General features: G+C 43.3%; 1 protein-coding gene across 5 annotated transcripts in view; it reads left to right on the forward strand.

Moving 5' to 3' along the window:
* Nucleotides 1-7,670: 7,670 nt before the first annotated feature.
* Nucleotides 7,671-23,460, forward strand: part of SMARCA2 (SWI/SNF related BAF chromatin remodeling complex subunit ATPase 2) — a 169,882-nt gene continuing 154,092 nt past the window's right edge. For 2 of the 5 annotated variants that reach the window (XM_012737315.3, XM_020289283.2), the window contains exons 1-2: nt 7,671-7,825; nt 21,116-21,376. In XM_012737315.3, coding sequence (XP_012592769.2) covers nt 21,152-21,376 — 225 coding nt within the window. In that variant the 5' untranslated portion in view covers nt 7,671-7,825; nt 21,116-21,151. Of the gene's footprint in view, nt 7,826-8,371; nt 8,627-9,260; nt 9,612-9,757; nt 10,205-21,115; nt 21,377-23,460 lie in introns of those variants that run through there. The other 3 variants (XM_020289279.2, XM_020289280.2, XM_020289281.2) reach the window with 3 other exon arrangements.

The following is a 23,460-nucleotide window of genomic DNA, read 5'->3' on the forward strand; positions in this document are numbered from 1 at the left end:
TGGAGACTTATTTTTTTCTTCTTTTAAGGGAAACAGTGTGGTATAGTAGAAGGTATACTGACTGGGACTGAGGAGATCAAGATTCCAATCTTGGTGGGTGGCCATGGGCAATCCATTCAACCATATGTTCTAGTGTATTATGCACAGAACCAGAGGTTCTGAGACTGGTTATGTATTTTTTTTTAAACCTGTGACTATTACAAGAAGTTATCGTGTTATAGTGTTACCATTTAAAGGAAGATATTGATATATGCTCTACCATAGCTCAAAGACCAGTGATGTTAGCATTTGAAGGCTGTTTGAAAGAATAGTCATTTATCTAGATCATTAAATTATGCTTTCACTCCTTATTTTCCTCAATTAATAAGTGGTTACCATTGGAAAGAATATTAATAACTCAGCAGTCTGGTCTTAAGTTCCTGGGATAATAATAACCATTTATATGAGCCAAAGGAACTGCAGAATATCAGGTAATGGTAGTTAGAGTTAGGAATAGTTGATAAATCATGCCATAAAATTGAGGTATCACGTAAAGAACAAGTGCCCTTGATATGTGCATATATAAAGTAGTTTAATGAAATATAGGTAAAGTGTGAGGTGTCAACCTCTTTGAGATTCCGATATACCCCCAAACCATAAGTCCTAAATACTAAACAACTGAAAAAGTATGTTATGATGTTCTTTTTATCTTATCAGTGAATCCCTTGTTTTCGCCCATATTTAAGAAAAGTCTATTATTCAAAGGCTCCAAATAGTCTTCATAATAGTATAATTCCAACAGATATCACAATGTCTCTGGTAAGATAAGCAATTGAATATGCACAGTTCCAGACCAAATGTGAGCTTTTCTTTTATGCCCAGCACTCATTGAAGTCAGTGACTGTTCAGTTGAGTTTATCTGAAGGGGAGATAAAAGCTTCCTGCCAACATTAAACCTTGCCCCATGCAGAATCCAGATGCAACCCTTTCCTCAAACTTCTTATACTTGTTTTATACATTCATCACTTTCTGGCTGGTAACATCATTCAAAACCAAAAGAAAGCCATATTGTTGTGGCATGTATTTTATCCCTACCTGTAGAGAGACTAACTTTTTTTTTCCCCCAGAGAAAATTATTTATCTCAATTTCTTTAAAGGGTCAGCTAAGGTAATTTCAGTAGTTGTTTCTGTTTTTATATGTTCCTGGTTTATTTTCTACCTGTCTCTTGAACTTCATAGAACTTCAAGTATAGAAAAAGGACTGAAATAAGACAATAGTGAATTGTGCTTTTGTGCATTGAACTTGAAGAATCTGGTGAGTGACATAACATAAGCCAAGCTGGAAAAGGGTCACACACACAAAAAAGGCAATGAATAGTAAGTGAAAAGATAAGTCCAATAATAGCTGAAGGTGGTCAAAAAGTAAAATACTGCAATAAAATCTAATACAACAGCATGGGAGATGAATACACATATTTAGTTGAGGGGCTCAGAGGTAAGCTACGATGTCACATTGGCACAGAAGCATATTATCAATCAGAGAAACACAGTACAAATCAAAGGGTAGTTGGTACAATGGCCTGCCAAACAAAAGTAAAAATATTTGAACAATTTATGACAAAAAAATTTTTAGAACCTGAATGCACAGTCTGATTCCTCACATACAAGTGCCCTAAGATGTGTCAATACCTCAAAGATGAGTTGATGACAACACTTTAAAAGTCCTTTTTAATCTAGTCAACAATATATAATGCAGAATTATTGAGGAAATCCTTCGGAATAATAATAAATCTTCAGAAAGCCCCTCTCTGGAGAAAAATGAAGTCCTCCTTTGGGCTGTTAGAATGCATTTGAATTATCTAGAGAAATACTGAGTTCTATAGAGTTTTTTAATGGGTAGACATGTTTGGATATATAAAATATGCACATTTAGTTTTATAAAAGTTATGGAGAGCATTAATTTCCTGTCAGAAAATTAACCTGGGTCATTGCTGCTGATGCTATGTCTGTGTCAGTAATTCTTACTCCTTTTGGGGAAGATCTTCTTGGGAATCTGATGAAATGTACAGATTCTTTCTGCAGAAAATGTACATTAACATTATCACAGAATTTTGAACACAGTTTCGGGGGATTCTCAAATGCGTCAAAGAGCATCTGTATTCCACCAGAACCAAGCCTCCATCATAGATTAAGAACCTTGCGCTGATGACGAATTATTGGGCATTTTTTTACATAACCAACACAGATCACTCTGAGTCTGGAGTTCTACTAAGCTGTGTTAAAAAGTCTAACTTCCTCTGGAAGGCCGAGGCGGGCGGATCGCTCAAGGTCAGGAGTTCGAAACCAGCTTGAGCAAGAGCGAGACCCCCGTCTCTACTAAAAATAGAAAGAAATTAATTGGCCAACTAAAAATATATATAGAAAAAATTAGCTGGGGATGGTGGCACATGCCTGTAAGCCCAGCTCCTTGGGAGGCTGAAGCAAAAGGATTGCTTGAGCCCAGGAGCTTGAGGTTGCTGTGAGCTAGGCTGATGCCATGGCACTCTAGCCCAGGCAACAGAGTGAGACTCTGTCTCAAATAAATAAATAAAAAGTCTAACTTCATCATTTAGTCATCGCCAAGTTGTTTGATCACATTCCCCTTACAGTTAAAAAGAAAAAAAAAAAAGGATAGAGCATGATTTATGTATATATATTCATAATACAAAATATTCAGTGCTAACATATAAAGTGTATAAAACATACATAAAACAGGAATTATGAAAGAATGTAACAAATATAATAGAAAAATTTAATTGTCTTACTAATCATGATATCACACTATCAATAGCTAATATCTCAAAGCAAAATACATGCGTGGATCAGAATTCATCATTCATGATAGTCAATATAAATCTAAATTTCAAGTAGTCTTGGATAATTGTAGATGTTTTGGCCAATTTCTTGTTAGATCTAATCAGATTGCATTGTTTTACTTCTTAATATGGCTGGCAAAGAATTCCGAAAGGTTACAGTGGCAAATTTGATCCTAATTTTCACCTGTGCTTGCATTGCCAGTACCAATTTCTTTGTAGGAATCTTTTTAAGCAGCTTGCTTCCCAAATAAAGAGTTGATTGGGTAAAACTAGATAATATCTTATGAATTCATTTAATTCGGACTCTGTAAATTTGAGGCAATGTCAAGGCCTAAAGAGATGCCAACGCCAATGAAAAACAGAGAAGGTGTGTGTGGCGCTTCCTATTTCATGTATTTCTCAGGTACGATACATGACACATAACTAGTTTACTTAGGGATCATGCAAAGACTCTAGGGTAAATGAGTATAATGAACACATATAGAAGTCTTTTTTTTTTTTTTCTTACATCATTACATTTTTTAACCACTAGAAGAAAAAGAAATATAATTTCTAATGCTTTTCCTATATATTGCTCGCTCCATTTTGTAGACCCTGCCTTAGGCAAATTGCTCACTGCTTCTCAGTTTCTTCATCTGTAAAATGGGGATGATATCTTATAGGATTAAATGGATTAAACAACATATATAAAGGTCTCTGCACAACTTCTGCCATAGGAGGCAAAGGAGAAATAAAAGGGAACTGCTGTTATAATTATTACTACTTTATTACACAATTGCCTGCTGTGTATGCATTCATGTTACTCCTACCCTAATTTTAAAACAAACAAAATTTATTGTCAATGCTCTTTCTATAAGAGTTGTAGCTTCTCTTCACCTTCTCATTGTTCTCTCCTTCCCCAAAACAAAACAAAATAAAAACCAAAAATATTTTCCAAGCCCTTACAGCTTGGCAAATAACATAAAGATCCTGAACACTCTGTGATCTCCTTCATTAACGCGATAATTACTAATAGTGAAGATCTGCTAAATTCTCTATGTCACAAAATTTTATTATCTCTCTCTCATCCTTTCATTCAACAAGGTTGTGTGTGTGTGTGTGTTTTTAAATATATAAACAACATACAATGTGCTAGGCATCCAGCTAATTGCTGAGGTTTCAAAGATGAATGGAAACACCCTCCAGGCACTAACTATCCAGTGGAGGATACAACAAATAATTGCATCAAAGTGCTAAGTGCTATAATGGAGGTACACACACTGGTTGCCATGGGAGCGGAGTAGGACAAACAGCTTCCTCTGCCTGGAGAGGGCAGAGAGGACCTCTGGAAGGATCCTGGGTCATAGTTGAGACTTGAGGATGTGAGCTGAGGACCCGCATTTCAGTTAGAGGGAAGTTATGTCCAATATGGCCCCCTAGGAACCAACAGGTAGACCAGGTTGCCCTGAGCCCAGGCATTGTTGGGAGGTCAAGAAGTCTGGTAGAGATCTATCCATGCACAGCCTTGGATGTCGTGCTAAGAAGTTTGAAATATATCACAACATGGATTAGGAATAAACAAAGGATTTTAAACCAGAGAGTGACATGATCACAAAGAGAATTGAGGTGGTATTTTGAAGGAATGATTGTGGGAGAGACAAAATCTATTGAGAATGCCCATTGGACAAAATGAGAGAGAGCGGTGTTTATTTCTGTACTAAATTTACTTGTTATTCTAAACTCTTCGTTAAATTAAATGTCGGCTGATTCAATTTGTCAAAGTTGTTTCCATTACTGAAGATGAAGTACTCCTTCCCTAAATGGTCTTTACCTACTCCTGTTTGAAGCTAGACAACATTTCAGTCAGCAGTAACAGTTTGTTGGGACTAGAATCTTCCTAACTTTGTGCATGGAATTTTTCTTTATGAGGGTACTGTAACTAGATATCAGTTTTCAAACCCACCATCTATCCAGAACATCAACCAAAGCAGACTTACATAACAAGTGAATGTGGCCACACAGACATGAAAAAGTGACTTCTATCCCTTGATACCAAACTAGAAAGAGAAAAAGCAAGTTCAGAGAACACATTATGACTCATCAAAGTCCAAAGAGAAAAGCTTCATGTGAATATAGCATTCTGTGCAGCCTCCTGGAGTCCTTTTAGCTTCTAACCATATTTGCTTTTGTGTGATTTTCTGCAAAACAAAAGAACCCATCACTTTCCTCTTTAACATCAATTGTTAAATTTTGCTTTACTTCAGAGATGAAGCTCATGCTAGATGTTCTACAATCTTCTTTTTGTACAAAGCGAATGGTGTTGCCTTTTCATTTTTCCCGAGTTTAGGCCTTATTTTATAGAATTCCTACTTGCTGCAGTGCAAACTACAAACAAGACGATTCTTCAGAGGAAAGACCTGAGGGGAAAAGGTGATGCTTTCTTTGACCAATGGGAGGGGAGAGGGAGATGCAATATCTATATTTAATCTCTGCCCCCAATGATAGATTTTAGTTTTTCAATTCCCATAGTCGCGCATATAATACATGGATACCAACCCCTCCAAGTACTGCATCAAAATTTTATATGAGCTGAAGAATATACACATATAACAAAGGGAATGTTTTCTTCTTTACTTTCCTTCTGACAAAATGCCAGGAGGAATGACCAGTTTCTTCCTGCGGTGACTTACTAAGATGATTGATCTCTTTTTGAAATTTGGCATGGTAGGTGGAGGCAGAATCTTAAGTGGGTAAAGGATATTTACTCACAAGGAAATAAAGGTGAAATCGTCAATTTCTGAAAATTGGCATGTGAGGTTCGCATGCCAGGGAAACAAATTAGGCCCTAAAAAATTAAAACCTAATACTACTCTGTGTAATAAGCATTGTCATTAGGTTAAAGCCCTTTATTATAGACAACTAGGTTATCTGGCTATATTTTAGTTGCAACTTATTAGGCAGTTAGATGTCAGTATTCATGTCATACTTTTACTACACTACAAATTTTAAGATTTCTCACTATGTATTTCCCACTTAAGTTATACTGTCATACTCTCAGGTAGAAAAACAAGTTCCCAACACATTCTCCATGGCATACTATATTCTATTTTCTCTTTGCTGTGCTATCTTTTGTTGTCTTGAACTTCACTTTGGGATAGACAGAAAACATGAAACTTAAGTCAACAAGATCTTAGAAAACTATAGGGTGGCTGGGTGCTCACTAACACGCCTGGCCCTTCTGAAAACGGTGACTTGGCAGGCTCTGCTTCAGCCAGCAGTGGACGAGCCATGTAAACAATTCTTGCTACTTAACGACCACATGCAGTATTTGGTGCTTTCCACTGCTTCTTGTCTTCAATGTATCCAGCTTGTGGTTTTAAGCATTCTATAACTGCATTTCAGCCCCAGTTGCTCAAATAGAGTCAATTCTGCAACAGTAAAATGGTCTTAAAATAGGATTTTACACTAGGAGGAAAAAATCCTCAACCAGGTAGTCACAGTGCACTTTGGATGACTAATTTAAACCATTACATTACAAAATAAGGGATAAATCATACTTTTCATAACACTACCACGTAGGAAGAGTTTTAATTTTAAGAGTCAGGCACCTACATTAATCTGAGTCTACAATAATAGGCCCCTGATTTCAAATCTCCTAACATTCTTTCACACTTCATAAAACTAAAAATAAAATTGTGTCACCAAACACTGACCTATTGGTTCCGCCGAAGTACTGTATTTCAAGGAAAAGTGGAGCAAGAGGTCTCAAAGCCGTGACGCGCCGGCAGATTACAGTTTGTAACCTTAATTGGTCTTAAATGTGGGGTGGGAGGGAAGAAACTACGGTCTGTAGAGAATAAGAGATTTATTCCCCTGCTTAAATCAAAGGCAGATTCCATACTTCCAGCTACCCTCCAACCTGCCCTCCCGCCCGGCCCCCAGGGGGTTGTTCTCTCATATCCTGGTGTCTATTTGACGTGAGGATGACATGCATGGGAGGGAAGGTTAAAGTGCTGTCTCCTCCACGAAGTAAACAGAGGGGTTAGAGCTGGCTTATTTATTTATAAGGCGTCCAGCCTCTCAGCTGTTTCTTCCTCACTGGCATTTGGAAGCTTGCAGTCCTTTAGAGAAGAGACGAATTTGGCAGGAACGTTCTTTGTGCCCGCCTTCCTTTTTACTGGGAAAAAGGGGGCAGATTTATAATGACAGCCTTTGGGGGCGGGGGGGGGAGAGAAAAAGTTTCAACGGGCACGACAAAGCCCGTTCTCTCCATAGCCAACGCCGTGCCACAAACAGGTTTGGTGCCACTCGGAGCCCTCCCCCTGTCGCCTCCCTTTCTCTCTGCAGGCTCTCACTGGCAGGCGGAGGCACCGTTAAATTCCAGCACCTTCTCCACATACCCCCAAACTACTACGCGCTATTACTACGGCGGCTGCCCCCCCTCCCCCTTTTCTGCGTTGCCTCCTCCTCCTCCTCCTCCCGCCCAGCCTCCCCGGAGCAGTCCCGCAGCGGCCCCGGGGGAGGAGGACTGCGGGGCCAGGGACAACCGGCGCCCGGCTCCCGCGGGGCCTGGGGCTTGCTGCGTCCTGCGCAGTTTCTCCGCTCCGGGCGCCACCGCGGCCCGGGAGCCGGCGCCTCGCACGCACACACGGGTCCACGCATACAGTAGAGCCGCCCCGATCCACATTCTTGCACACCGCCCCCTGCTCCCCCCGCGCTCGCGGAGTCGCCGAGCGGGGCGAGTGACAGGCGCGCCCCGCCAACCCGCGCCCGGCCGGGCAGGGAGGAGCGGCGCGCGCGGCCAACTGCGGCGCGTCTTCCGGCGCGGGCGGAGGCGGCGAAGGTGGGACGCGGGGCGGAGCCCGAGTTTAGGAAGAGGAGGGGATGGCTGTCATCAATGAAGTCATATTCATAATCTAGTCCTCTCTCTCTCTCTCTCTCTCTCTCTGTTTCTGTACTCTGGGTGACTCAGAGAGGGAAGAGATTCAGCCAGCACACTCCTCGCGAGCAAGGTAAATATAACTTACAACTCCTTTCTCCTCTCCCCTCCCGCCGGCCTCCCGGCCGCGCCGCCGCCGCCGCACGAACCCCTCCGGCACCGCGCCGCCCTCGCCCGGGATTATTCACTGTTATCCTAATTATTATTTATTCTGCATGCACGGAGACCAAAACAAACAGGCGGGCCAACCGCCACAACAAAAAGCCCGCCTCCTCCCCGCGGGCCTCAGGTGGAATGCTCTAACGACAGCTCCCAGGTGGCGGTGGAAGACACGAGAAAGTTTCAGCCGAACCTAGCTGTTCTAATAATAACAGTCATAATTACTACTTCAAAGGGGCCAAGGGGGGGAAATCCCAACAAGCCACAGCCTTGACCCTGGGCAGGCAGGCAGCGGTGCGCTGCAAACTCAAGGTTGCAACACACACATTCCGCCAGGTTGCAATCCCCCCAGTCCCCTTAAAAGCGAGGGGTGGGGTGGCAGGAGGCGGGGGAAGGCTGGGGGGACAGGGGAGGAGGATGGAAATGCTACTGTTCATCCCGAGCAGTCCTCCCCGGAAGAGTTGGAAGGGGAACGCGAAAGGAGGGCGAGGAGCTCGGGCTGGCGGCAGGGCGCCAGCGAACGCGGCTGCCACCCGCTTCCCGGGGACTTGTTTAAAGGGCTCCGGCTGCGGAGACTCGGGCGGATCGCGGCGGGAGAAGCCCAAGCTGATGCGCCGGGGAGGCGGCAGCCACCGCCGCGGGGCGGTGCGTGCCGGATCGGAGGTGTCACCTCCACTTTCCGCGTTCCCTCCGGCGGGGATGGGGACACTGATCGGTAGGCAGGCCTTTAGGCAAAGGGGCTGGCAGGGGGCTGCGCCTGGGGCGCCGCGGACGTCCCTGCCCCCGGTACCTGGCGGCGGCGCAGGCTCGGGTGTTGAAGTTCGGGGTGTCCGGCCCGGGCCGCAGTGCTGGGGGAGAGGGAGGAGGCCCCACAGAAGGAGGTCGGAGGTGCCCGCTGGGCTCCGTTACCCTGCCCTCCCCCTCCCTGGGTTTGTTTTCTTTTGCTTCGCGTCTTCCCCGGGCTATAGCGCCGCGGGCGTGGGGCGCCTGCGATCGTCCGGGTGCCAGGGGCGCTCTGGGACCCGGGAGAACCGCGGCGGCGGCTGCGGGCCGGGGAGGCCATGATCCGGATAATCCTCTCTGCCTGACTGTCACAAACAGGACCCGCGCGCACCCGGGCAGCGGCAGTGGCGTTCGCCTGGGAAGGGGAAGGGCTGCGGTGGGGAGGGAACAGGGGAGGGTAGCGAGGGCGGGAGGCGGGGAGACCCGGTAGGAGCCTCCTCCCAACGATGACACGCACCCCTTCCTTCTCGCTCCCTGCTTTCGAGTTTGCTTTATTCCCATCCCAACCTGGTTTACCCTTTCCTTTGCTCTCCCCCTCCATCCGGCCGCCTTCCCTCCTCCCGTTTGCGTTGCAAAACACGGCCATGCCATCCACAAAGGTGTCGCGATGCACTTCCCCAAATAACCAGTCCAGCGAGCCAGCCCCTGGGCGCCCTCCGGCCACAGGGCGCACGCCGAGCACAGTGCCCCGGGCGCCCCGCACCAGGCCTCGCAGCTTGGGCGCAATTGCACCGCACGGGGCGGGGCGCAGCAGTGCGGGCTCCAGGGGACACCCGCGCCCTGGCCGGGGCACTCGGGCCGGTTTCCGGTACACGCGGGGAAATCGCCTCCTGCCAGTGTCTGCTCGCTCGCCTCCGCCTCCGCCGCCTGGATTGCATTATTATTTTTATCCGGGTTGCTGTTTGCTGCGGATGGTGGTGAGCGCGGGGCTGGCTGGGCTGCCTGGGGGGTGGGGTGGGGTGGAGGGAAGTTGGACGTGTATCAGGAAGGAAAAAAAAAGTTTGGCAGGGCGGCTAAGTAGGGTGGAGGGGTGGGAGGGGGCGGCGAGCTCCCGCAGCTCGCGTCTCCGCGCCCTCCCGGCCGGCGTGAGTGTGTCTGCGCGTGAGTGTGAGTGTGCTGTGCGCGCCGGGGACAGCGCGCCGGGAGCAGCGGCGCGGCCAGTCCCTCCTGCCCGCACCCTCCCCGGGAGCCCGGGGAGGACCAGGCGAGGCTCGGTGGCGAGGGCTGGTGGGGGCGGTGCGTGCGTGTGGCTGTGAGTGTGAGTGTGTGTGTGTGTGCGCGCGCGAGCGGCGGAGAATCAGGAAGTCACAGCAGCGGAGCGCACACAGACATGTTTGATCGCCGTGACATGACGCGCGCGAGGGAGGAAGCGGCGGCGGCGGCGGGGGTCGGGCCGCGGGCTCGGGCGCTGGCCTAGGGCTGCGGCGCGGAGACCCGCTCCCGGCCGCCGGCCGCGCAGCCGCCCCGCGCTCCGCGAGCCCCGCGCCCCTTTTTGTTCCGCGTCCCCCAGGTAAGGAGCCTGCGCCGCCGCCGCCGCCCGCTGCGTGCGGGGCTTTCCAGCTCTTCCCCTGCCAGCCCCCTCCGGTCTCCCAGCTCGCCTTTCCTGCAAAGTCAGGCAGGCGGGGGAAACGGGCTCCTTGTCCTTCGATCGATTGCGTGGAAAACTTTCCAGCGGGAGGCACCGTAAGGGGGAAGAAGAAGGCCTTGCTGGCTGCTGTCGCTTGTCAGTTCTTTCTCCTCCGGGTCCGGAGAGTGTGAGTCGCAGCGCCTCGGGGCTGTTGCACATTCAAACTTCGGGCCTAAACGTACCTCCAACTCTCGCAGGATTTACTCCGGCAATAATATAAATATTCGACGTCGTCCACTTGCTCTTGCCAGGCGTTTGGTTTTTTTTTTTTTTTTTTTTTTTTTTTAAGGGAAGGAGGAAGGCTTGGAAGTCGAGGGAGTGGGGGTGTTGTGCAGAATCCATTCCTTATTCAATGTCTGCACCGGGTGTTATGTAATTTTAGTAGCACATGGGTGCAAAGCCCATGCTGGGCTTCTCCTCTCCTTTGTTTATGTAACTTTTGGGAGAGTTTTGCAAGGTTATGGCCTCTTCTACCTTCTCGCTAACCTGACGGAGGGTGGTACCTTGGAAATAAGCAAAGCGACTGGGGTTAATGATTTTTTGGAGGGGTGTCATCATTGTCTCCTTTCTGGTCATTATGTAGGCATGTATTCCTTTGTATGTGTAATGTTAGAGCACAAGGAAGACATTGAGGATACACGTTTGTTTCCTGCATTGGCTGGTTATTTTTAAGGTTTACGCGTTTATCGATAGCAGAGTTAAATTCCAAACTTCCATTCCAAAGGACTTTCTACATTTACACCTGGTTGTGTGCCTTGCTTCCATGAACAGAATGCTTGTGTGAATAGTGAGATTGTTGCTTGGGTGCTGAGGAACAGAAAATGCCTGTCCTAAGCCTACCTAAGACTCAGAAATCACTTGAGGATGCTACTAAAAAAAAGCCGCCATGCCCAGTGTTGTGTGTGTGTGTGTGTGTGTATGTATTTATATATTTACATAGAAATGTTTTCAGTAATATCTTCCACCAGTTATTTGGGGGGCCACTACCCTAAGCTTGTTGGCCAACGCCAGACCTGTTAGGCATCCAGGCTACTTCTAGCACGCTGGAGAAGTGTTAAGAGGTGTGGCAGGTTTGAATCCTAGTTGGTGCATTGTCATGCAAATTGGACACACTTTCTCTTTTAGAAATCTAATTGCCCTTTTATTCCCTTGGGTTTTCTTTCTTCTTTTATTTAAAGTGTCTCTTACAACTCAAATGTTTGCTCTTGGAAAAAGGGGATCTAGAGACACCTGTTAGGTCCAAAAGATATTCATTGAAATAGACTGAAAGGAAAAAAAAAAAAAACCCACACACAATAGCCCTGTAGATCATTAAAGAGAGATGCCATATTAGTAAAGAATATTTAAAATAAATCAGGAGTTCGGGGTATCGAAACCCATGATGAGGTGAGGTGAAGGAGGGCTTCCTTCAATGCAGCCTTTCTCTTATGAGTGATACCAGCTACAGCCCAGCATCAGACTAGCTGCACTGTGGAGTTTCACAGAAAATATTCACCACAAGAGCATGTTCAAAGCAGCCTTAGATCTTTTCTTTTGTTCATTTGTAAAGTGGTTTTTGAGCATTTCTTGTCAAGTTTCTTGAAAAGTGCTTTGACCAACACCTGAGGCTTAGAATTGACAAAAAAAAAAAAAAGTGCCTCTGCTTGTATTATATTGTTAATGCCTGAATTCTGTTTAAAGTATTCCTGACAGGGTATATCTAGAAAGTAACAGTTTTGCAGATAATTATTTAAAACTTATTTTCTTTGATTAAGATAAGTCATTCTACAAGCAATCTTTTCTAGAAGGTAATTGTTATACCCATTATATTATGGTAATGTTTTGACATTTTATTTTAAAGGCTTATTATATATTGGAACAAGACCATAAAAAAGAAGACTTTCATAAATAATAAAAGTGATGCTGTCCTCTAGTGTTTTCATGGCTCTTTTTTTCTCCTTTAGAAGTCCTCCTTTGTAAACAAGGCCTTTGTCAAACTCTCCTAGGTCAGCAGCTTTTTGATACTCCAGAGAAATAATAAATCACTATTTATGACATCTTGACATGCTGCTGAGGACAACTGAATTATCACAAATATAATGCTAAGAACTATTTCCCAGCATTAGCAGGTTGAGGGAGTGTTGGTAGGACCTTATTTTAACCACCAGAAGATTTGATGTTCACTGTTTTTGGTCAAGATGATTTTAAGGGACAACATGGACAATGAGTTGCTTAACATGAGTGGCCTTAGAAAACTCTTGTGTACATGCGTCTCATTTCTCTTCTGCAGTATTTCTGGTGAACACATGGGAAAATTTCCCGAATATGAAAAGCCACATTTGGGGGCTACCATCTGATTTCTTTTTTTGTAAAAGAAGTATTTTCTAAATTGTTCCTTTACTTTAAATGTTGCATTTTGGAGATTGTTTTTGGCCAATAGAGGATGCTGAATTTTCTGTCTTCTTTGGAAGAGTTCTTATTATGGGACTGTAATCTCTAGCCGGTAAAGTCTCTGGTCATTCCATAAGTAGTTGTTAATAGAAAATACAGTTGGTGACACATTATTTGGTAGAGTATTTAGAAAGATGTAGGGTGTTTATTTTTTCTGTATAGAAAATTGTGACTTACTAGGTGCCAGGGAGTATAGGAGTAGAAAACTATGTTCTGCTAGAGTCATTCTGGAAGAAAATATATTTATTTGCCTAAGATATGTATCACCAAGTGGGATCTTGCAACCTGGATTTGAAAACCTTTACAGCTTTATTACTATTTGCTATGACTTTATTATTAGTCATGTTAATAGAGCACTTTTCCTTGAAAGTGTTCAGGATATGTTTGTTAGAGTTTTTAAGTTATAAAAGTTGTAAAGGTATAGTAAAAGATACTTGGATAAATTATACCTCAGCAAAACATATAATAGAGCTGATGAAATTCGGGAGCTAAATAAATAGTTGGGTCTTTTGAATGTTTGATATAAACACCATTAATTCACTCATTTGGAATGATGTGTTAGATATGGCATAGAAGAGTTTCGACTGAAACACTGGTATGAATAATACCCTTCTGGAGTTCTGGGTTCATAATATTTTATCATGTAATTGAAGCCTAGTATTAATTATATTTTATTAGCTATATAAGACTTTCAGGACATTTGGACAATTATGATCAGGCTGTATACATGTATGATTTAAAATATTCAAAAGTACCACCATATTCTATTGTACTTTTAGGTACTGGCATCAGTTTAAGCATCATTCATACCAATATATGATCCACATTTGTGCAAACACTAATGTTTTAGAAACTGTTTGGAAACTGGCCTAACTTAAATATGGACTGGCCCTCTTATAAATTGATGAATGGAATCCATACAAATTGAAATAAAATGTAAAGTTCAAAAACCATTTAATATGATTATAACTCCTTTTTGAAAAAAAAACTGAATTTAGAATTTGGGAGTTAAAAATCACTTAAAAATGGGAAAGAAAATCTCTAACCAAAAAGAATTGTCATATGTTGGTTCACAGGTTATTGAAGGGAAATTCTATATCAGTTTACACTTAGATTGTGTTTTTCTTATTCAGGATGACTGTGTATTCCTTTACCTACTAGATGTGGTATGTTTCAGTTTTTTACTATCCCTCTGGGAGGTGAGTTATCACATGTGGGAATTGGATGTTGGTGAGGAAAGCCCTCTTCTATCTTCCCCTGTGCTTTGCTGAACTGGGCATGTTAATAGCTTTGTAAATATTCACAACTATTTTGTGGTTTGCTGTTGTGCTGTACCAAAATGCCATTAAGCTAAGCCCAGAATTCTGTAAGAATTAGATTATGTGTAATTGAGAGTTTATGTGTTTTTAAAGAATGTACGTGACCATTTCACAGCATATTCACAATAGCATGGTTAATATGAATAGCGAATGGTCAACTGCACAGGCCCTGTGATCCAGGGAGATCATGGTGAGCTTTCTTAAGTCTATGGGGCAGATAAAGTCTTTGAGATAGGATGGGGTTGTGGTAGGAGGGGGGGGCAGGGGTAAGGGTGGTCCCTGCTGATCATCTCGGGTTATAAGGAAGCCTGGGATCACAAGGACCAGCCTGAAGAAGCAGTGGTAAAACCAGTGTGCTTGTTTGGACCCGATTGCCTGGAGCAAGAGGTTCCAGTTGGAGAGAATTTTCAGAAGATAAAGTCAGAGATTGTAGAAAGACTCGACTTCCAGGCTAAAGCATGAATATTTTATCCAATGTGTATAGGAGGCTTTTCTCTTAGAAGTTTTGAGCAAGGGAATTCATGAACAAAGCAATATTTTGGATTAATCTGGTCAATTGTGGATTCAACTCCAGGGTGAGGATTGAAGCCGTTAAAAGGAACCCTTCAATAATGCACATTTGTGTATATGCTAGCTCTCAAAATATTTTCGTACCTAATATTTTATGTGATTCTTACCAAACAAAATTGAGGTTGTAGCCAGTTACTGCTGTGCCTATTTTGTAGGGGAGGAACTTGAAACTCAAAGAGGTTAAGTAAACTATTGTGTTAATTAAAAGAAACAGGCATATTAACGTCATAAATGGCTATTATCCATTTTAATTGCAATGAGCTTGAAGCGTCCATTGTTGAATTTTTTTTTTTTTTTTTTTGCTATTGTGAAAGTCAGGGCCAGTTGACGTATTAAAAGATCGTCCATCATATAACCTTGGTTCTTTCAGCATGCAATGGTAGAGTTTTACTACTCAGTAAAAGTGTGCCATTTCAACCAGAAGTTTTTAAAGTATATATTTCAGACTCTTCTTTTATGTGTTTAATGTATAAATAGAATTATCTTGGCAGACAGAAAAGGAAGTGGCTATCATTGATTCTTATCAGCATCCAAAATGAGGTGGCCTTGCAAAAGGGCCTAACCTAGGGCAGGACAGCCATGCGTGTAAATAAAAATGAGATCCTGCCTTTCAGAGCGTCAGGATTTGAAACTAGCATTTGTTGGTTGGTTTGTTGGCTTTTGTTTCCACCAGCTGCCTAGCAGTTTGGGTTCAACTGAATTTTAAAGGTGATAGTGACCCATGATTACCTTTATAATAACTAGCAGTGGACATGAGTCCTGGGTTAGAGGGATGCTTTGCTTTATAAAGGGCTTCTAGCACTTCTGGGTTTTCTCGTGCATTCCCTTTTCCTTCATGGGAACATGGCCGGTCTTTACTGAGGAGGCCATGGAATTTTATCACAGGTAGACTCTTGTGAGAGAGGAGTAGCTCATGGTATCCACAGGGGTGATAGTGTTAAGAGCCAAGATCCTGTTGAGGCAGTGCCTGGGGTTCATGGGGGAATAATTAGCTGCTGCCACCTTTGTTGTTATCCTCTGTTATGCACAGGGCTGCCTCAGAGCCTTTGCCAGGTCTGACTCTGGGCAGGGATGGTTCCCAAGGCAGTTTATTTAAAGTGAGCTCACACGCGTCCTAATTTGCTTCCCTGATTGAAAGCTGGAGAGTTCATGGAAGCCCAAAGAGCAGAGCCAAGTTTGAATCCAGCAACTTTTAGAAACACATTTGACTTTGAAACGAATGCACACTGATACAGACAACCACGAAAATGCTAAGGAAATGTTTTCAGTGCTTTTTTCTAGGGTCTTCTTCAAGCAACTTACAATGTTAACTTTAAACCCATTGCGATTTTTATCCGTGGCACAAATCATATCGTACACTGTTTAAAGTTGCACGTCTCAGACCAAGAAGCAGTGAGGGCCTTGGTAATGTTTCACCACCTATCTAGACAACCTTGGCCTCTAAAAAAGGAACTGCTGGTAGATTTATTTCCTTTATCTGCATTGCTGTTGTCTTTACCCATGCCCTGCCTCCCCCGTTAAGAATAGCAGTGCTTGCCGTCCCAGTTCTAGAGATGTTGCTATTTCTTGTGGGTGAGTTATCAATTCATTTATGGAGAAAGCTACATGGAAAACAAAAAGCAGTCCTTCAGGTCAGGGGAGATGTTCTGAATCGGCAAACAGACATAAAAAGAACTCTTATCTTAACTATCTCCTGAGCCTCATAGTTCTCCTGTAACAACCAGCAAACTTTAAAAAGACTTGAGATATTCTTAGGGACATGGACAGGGCCTAACTTCTATTTCTGATATTCCACCTTTAACCTGGACCTCAAAGTCTTTCTGTAAAGCAAGCAGTAAAAAAACATATGCTGGAGATCCAAGATTTCCCCGTGCTTCCTTGTGAAGTTTGGTGAGGAGCAATTTAAGAAGCATTGCAAAGGTTGGTGTGTTTCCCAAGACTCTTTCTGTGGCTAGAAAACAAAAGCTTCTAGGAAACTTTTTTTTTTTAAAAACTTCATTTACACTTTCCCTAATTCCCTTCTTCTGTCCTCTGCCCTCGGAGCTGAAAGTAATCACTCCTACCCAGTGACTGTGCTGGACGTGTTAACTGCACCCCTCCATATCTTGCAGGATATTTTTTTTCTCTTGTTGCTGTTTATGCACCGGTCTTATTTCCCTGTCACACTTTCAGAGTCCTAGGGTGAGCCCTCTGATCATTTTTTTATCCATGCTGCATGCCTTGTACCCGGCGGATACTCAGATGGGTTGGAATAAATAAGTAAAACTCATCCTCTGGATGTTCGATAAAAAACATCATCTGCCTTTTTAGTTGATGACATTGTCTTCGTCTCATTCTCTCTAGGACTTCTCTCTCCCATGACAAATTAATATAGTGTGACAGGCACATCCTAGTCTTTGCAAAATACCTTTCGCGTTGTTTCTGTCTTTGTTTCCTTGTCCTCCTCTTTCCGCTCCTGCGCATCGCTCTGGCCCAAGTGAAGACTGTCCATGCTGGGGGCCAGCTTGCCGGTCAGTACAGAGCTGGGAGTCAAGGGATAAAAAGTTCTCTTGGGGGTTTCTCTTCTGCCACAGATGTTAACTTTGGGCAAGCTATGTTTTCCCTTTCTGTCTTACTGCCCTCCTCTTTTCAGTTGGGGGTGTGGCAAAATGTCTCTCCAATTCAAGTCTCCAGAACTATAATGAAACACCTGTGGGTGTGCTTAAATATTATTTTCCATGTGGGGGTCTTTGGTATTTCCACTGATTGCAATTAGACTGTAAGGCATAAGTTTTGTCATGGTTGTCATGGTTGGAGTGGTGACCCTTAAAATTCCATGAAGTTGAACTCCTTTTAATATGCAGATGGCTGTGCTGAGCCTTTCAGCTCAGGCGAGGGAGGAGGTTGGTCCATTGGTCCCAGGCTGAGGGAGGATGACAGTGGTCTTGAGAGTTCTGGAAAGCTCCTCTGGGGCCTTTTATTTTTAAAAACACACACTCCCAAGTTGTGAAGGTGGCCAAGCAAGGATTAAAAAAAGACAGGGTGTACTGCGGACAAACTCTTGCCAAAGGACATAGGTGGCCTGGCAGTCCTGGTCTGAGGTAGAGGGAGCATGGGGTGAGTTGGGGAGGAAGGGGGACCAGCAGTGTGTGTGTGTTGGGGGGTGGAGGCTGCTGAGCCCCCGGCCCTCATTGTCTTCATTTATTAGCCACATGATTGTGGAACAGGTTGTTCTTTTCTGTGACAGTGTAGAGAACTCCCTTTCCCCCAAACACAAAATGAAAATAGATTTTGAGTGTTGTCGTGTGAACAGACCTACCCCTGCCTTATTGAGTTTATCTGAGCCCTGTCCTCTGCCCCACCCTTACGATGCCTCCCCCAACTGACCATCACTCCCCATCCACACTGGCTCCTTAGTGCTTTGGAGGAGAAAGGGGCAAGGATTCCTGAGGATACCAGCAGGGCTGCTGAGGGAGAAGGGTGGCTACCAGGACTGGACTTTACGCCTTAGCCACACTCACTTAGCAATGACAACATACGCCTCTGCTTGTGACCAGAACCTCTTTGTAGTTTATACCCCCAAGTTTCTTCATACTGTGGGAAAAAGTCTGATTATGTACTTGAACTGTAAAATAAAGTTGCCACCAGAAATGAAGAGGAGTAATAAGAGGCCAAGACTCATCTTTGACCCCCTCTTGGGTATACTTGGGTGATGGTGGCCAGGGGCGGGTTCTGGGACAGCTGTGATTGTGCCATGGAGGTCTGTTTAGTGAACTCTCCAACATATAGGTTTGGACGAAGTCTTTGAGATGCTCCAGGAATAGTAGGCATCAAGTCATGGATGGATACCTTCCAGACACTCCCATCCCGAGCCTAGAAAAAGCCAGTATCCCAGAGGAAAAGCACTTTTCCCAGGGCTCCAGAGTTGGTGGTGACCTTGAGACCAGAATTCAGGTCTCTGGACATCAGCAAATATCACATTCAAGTTCTATGAGCGTCCAGACCTCTGATACTCACGAGATGTGTGGCACAAAGCAAGTTTCCTTATTTGTTAAACTATGCTGTCACTCTGAGCCGTACACATTCATTGACACCCATGTGTCTGAGGGTTCTCTTCTTATTAAATTCTTGTATAATAGGTTCCTATATTAACATTCCAGTTTTATGCCTGTCAGTTTCCATTTCTCCTCTAATATGTTTTTCACTCTAAGAAGTTCTTAATGGTTTCCTTTAATAAAAAAATGAGGAGCATTTTTATGGGACTGTGCACAAGCAGTGATAACATTCTCCAAGATTCTCAGATGACAGTGATAACACATGCAGAAAGTAGTATTATGGGCTCATATTTGTATTAAAATATAAAACTTAAGGTAGGAAAATCAGGCTCACTTCAGTATTTTGTCTTGTTGCTCAAACTTGTGGTGTATTACCATAATACCTACTGAAGCTGATTTCAAGGTAAACCATAACAGGAAGTGAGCAATTTCCTTTTATTCACTAAAAAATAAAGGGGTGTATTAGTTGCTTATATACATGAAAGAACATTATAACTTGTAGTACCCCTGAATTGACGTCAGCTTCCTAAATTTAAAATGCTGACTGAACCTGTGTGTGAGGGGGTGGAAAGGCAAAAAAAAAAAAAAAAAAAAAAAAAGAGGAGTTACTTCTGCCTGCTCTGTTAATCACAAAGAATAAAATAATAACATTTAGCTCTTTAGTGAATTCAAGGCTGTAATTCAGCGGGTGCTCCCCCGTTGTTTTAGAAACCACTCTTACTGGGTTCTCTTAGTCCTATCTTAGATCCCCTGCTTACAATCGCTTTCGCTGCTTCCTGTTTTAGCCCTAATTTATTTATCAGAATGGCCTAAATTCTTGCCTACACTGGAAAGATTTCTTTAGGCAAACGTGCCTCAAACACTGATTACTCTCTAGTGTTTATTTATAAAATCAGTTGACTCCGTTAATACTTTGCCCATGAAACTTTGTCTGCAGTTTATTCATCAGACATTGTTTGAGCACTTAACTACAGGCCGGTTGGAGGTGCTGGGGGTACAGGGGGGAGGAAGGGTGAGACTCTGCCTTCCTGTCCCTCACACTCTAGAGATTCAGTGAGAGGTGACAGTAGAGAATGGAATGACTGTGGGTTTTTTGTACTTCCTCTCCAACCCCTTGTTTCTCTGTGGCCAGAGCCCTGCTGTGGGTGACTAGGCCACCACAGTCTAGTTCCATCCCTGCCACTACAGCAATGGGTAAGCAAAATCACTTAGGGTATCTCATTCTGCATTTTGCGGAAGTTGACAGCAGAGAAGTTTTTTGTGTGTACAGGTGTGTGCCTCCAAGGTAACATCATAATACAGAATAATTACTATCACTAGTGGCATTCCACTATCTTGCCGGGATCACTGATCTCTATCAGAATCTGGAAAACAGCTTATTTACTCGTTTTGGATCCTCTCCAAGGTGCGGTTGTACCCGCTCTAGGAGGCAGTTCCCCGACGGGGATGCCAAGAAGCCTTGGAGCGTGGGTGGTGGAATATTGCTCTGCTGAAATCGGAGAACCAGAATTTCCACACCTAGTCTGCGGTGGGCTCTGATCCAGTAGTCATGGACGTCTTCTCTCAGGGATCCTTGACCAAAGCCAGGCCTGGGACAAATCCCTGATCCAACTGCCCCAGGGGTCTCTGCTTCAACCAGTGAGCTGGCAGGAGGAGGACCACATCATAAGCTGTCCCTTCTCATCACTCCGGTTCCGTGGAGATGGTGGGGGAAATACTGCTAAACAAGAGGGGCTGCTTGTTGTGCCAGCCATACAGCTGTGTTTTTTACACATGCCATTGCATTTAAATCTCAGAAGAAGAAACGTTAAACAGCTTAGCTAGTCAATTGCGTATGTGGGGTTTTGAACCCACCTTTGTCTTGCTTCCCGTAGCCTCTGCCTTTTCCATGATTGGAACTTTTCTTTCATTCTCAATTTATGAGATTGTATTTTTCCCCCATTTTAACTGTCTTGAGTTCTCTGTGAAGTTTTGAATGCCCATTTACTTATGAAAATGGATCTTGATTGGATACTTTTTTTAAAAAAAAGGGTTTTATGTTTTAATGGATTGGGGGGGGGCAGTTAATGACTTGTAAGGTGTCCAAACCAGTAAGTAATAGAGAGCATCTGTTGACTTCAGTAATAAATTTCAAACTTGTTTAGAATTCTGCTTATGTGTTAAATTTGAGTTTCTCCAGTGAGCCTTTTTGTATCTTAGGTGATTTATATCTTTCTGGGGAATCATTTAGAGTGTGTGTTTTTTTTTAAACAAGTGGTCTTCATAAAGACTAGGGCAGATGGATATATATCACACTCCCTCAAACATCTGGACTAGACAGGGCAGTTCTGTTTGATGTTTGTTACAGAAATGGCACCATCAAATGCTAACAACTGTTTTATTCTGATCTTAACATCATGTTTAAAACGTGCCCTTCTTTTTTCTCCTGTGTTCTAACTTAGCATTACTCCACTGACTGGCAGAGACAGGAGAAGTAGATGTCCACACCCACAGACCCTGGTGCGATGCCCCACCCAGGGCCTTCGCCAGGGCCCGGTCCTTCCCCGGGACCAATTCTTGGACCTAGTCCGGGGCCAGGACCATCCCCAGGTTCCGTCCACAGTATGATGGGGCCCAGTCCTGGACCTCCAAGCGTCTCGCATCCTATGCCCACAATGGGGTCTGCAGACTTCCCACAGGAAGGCATGCATCAGATGCACAAGGTAAGAGTCTGTTCTCCCATTTAGTGTCGTCTTCTGATTCATGGATGGCTGATTCTCCTGATAATCCAAGCCCTCTTTTCTATTATTGTCAACAAGAGAACCAAGCGAGATCTTTGTCTTATCTCGTATATTATTAAAAATGCACATTCTGAGGTATTTTTATGGCCACAGATGTTGTACCAATCATGAAGATCAGATGTTGGCTTTTTAAAATATTAAGATTGACTATGCAGTTCTGACAGATGCTGGGATTTGTGGGTTGAAGGTATTTTGGTTTGGTGAATGTGTATGATAGCGTGTAAGTCTTGTTTGTTTTCTTTTTCTCTGTTGAGTAACTTATCTACTAATGAATACATTGAAAATAATCCTTTCCTAAAAATGTTGACACTTATTAAAAAATTAAATCCCAAAGAGTAAAAAAATAACATTCCTTAAAGATTTTTTTTTTTTTTTTTAAAGGCTCTGTTGAAATTAAATAGTTTCTAGGGATTCCTTAAAATGCACTTCTCTCTGTGATGTAGTTTTGTTCTGGTTTTGGAAGAAGGTTTTGATTTTTGCAGTGCTCGCTTCTAGTTGTTTGTTTCTGGACTAAGGTTATAACGATCCTCTATTTATGAGACTCAGATGGTTGCTTCGGGGATGATTGTATCTGCACAATTTGGCGTTATGCCTTCACAGGAGATGCAGAAAGAGAGAGCACCTTTTTGAGAAAGTATACAAGGTCCTCTGCGACAATTTGCTTTGAAAGTTAGCAGTAGCCAAGGTAAAGCCGTGAGGACATGGCACTCTGCCTGAAGGATGTGCCTAATGAAACAAGTAGAGGTTTGACACTCCTTTGGATGACATCACAGGTGAATAGGGTGGTGGGGCTGCCTCTTGATATTAAGTAGGTGTATCAGGTAGGGTTCTCCAGAGAAACAGAACCAGCAGGAGATCTATCTATCTATCTTTGTAGATAGATAGATAGATAAAGAGATTTATTATAAGGAGTGGGCTCACACAATGATGGAGGTTGAGAAGTTCTGTAATCTGCAGTCTGCAAGCTGGAGAGATAGATCCAAGGGAGCTGAGAGTTCCAGTCCAAGTCTGAAAGTTAAACCAGAAGAGTCAATGGTGTAAGTCCCAGTCTAAGGGCAGGAGAAGACCGATGTCCCACCTTAAGCAGAGAGTGGAGAAAGAGCAACTTCTCCTTTCCCTTGCCTTTGTAATCAGGCCCTCCATGAATTGAAGGGCAGTCTCACATTATGGAGGGCAGTCTTCTTTATTCAATGTAACAATTCAAATGCTAATCTCATCCAGAAACACCTTCACAGACACACCCAGAAATAATGTTTAGCCAAGTATCTGGGCTAAGTTGACAGGTAAAATGAACCATCACGGTAGACAAGCAGTGGAAGAAGACTAGCTTAAAACAAAAAGATGACCACAGAAAAGAGGAAGTCTTTTCTCTAATTGAGTAGGAATTTAGGTCAGTTTTAAGGTAAGGTATGATCCATTTGTTAAAAATTTTGTTATTCGATGATTTTCGAATCTAGAAAGCAATAGATATTTACTTTGAAAAGTAAAATAATACTGAGATAAAGAAAATGGTTAATTCCAGCTTCACCCCATGTAACAGCTTGTTGTATATGCTTTTTGCACCTTAGTTTTCTTCATGTTCAATAAAAATATTGTATAAGCACAGTATGTATTTATGATTCTTTTGCTTTTTTTTTTTTTACTGTAATAGGATCATATTGTCTCTGTTAATTACCCTGAAACTTTCTTTTTTCGTTTAGCAATGGATACCCGTATAATTTCACCAAGATCTTTCTCTTGTTTTTTTAATTCATTTTTTTAGCTTGTCAGATGTCTAGAGAAATAAAGCCGCTTGTCGTCCATGTCATATTTTTTAGGGGACATATTAAACATAATATTGACATATGGAAGTCATTAAATTGTCCTGTGTTTAGATTAAATTAATTTGAGAGCTGTATTCTAGATCTGATCTGTCACTTGTAACACTTTGCCCAAGAAGGTTACATAATTTCAGAATGGTTTAAAGATGTTACATCTTCAAAACAAAAGATAAAATATTTGAAGGA

The sequence above is a fragment of the Microcebus murinus genome, chromosome 12 (genome assembly GCF_040939455.1).
Source record: "Microcebus murinus isolate Inina chromosome 12, M.murinus_Inina_mat1.0, whole genome shotgun sequence".
In the NCBI taxonomy this organism is placed as follows: domain Eukaryota; kingdom Metazoa; phylum Chordata; class Mammalia; order Primates; family Cheirogaleidae; genus Microcebus; species Microcebus murinus.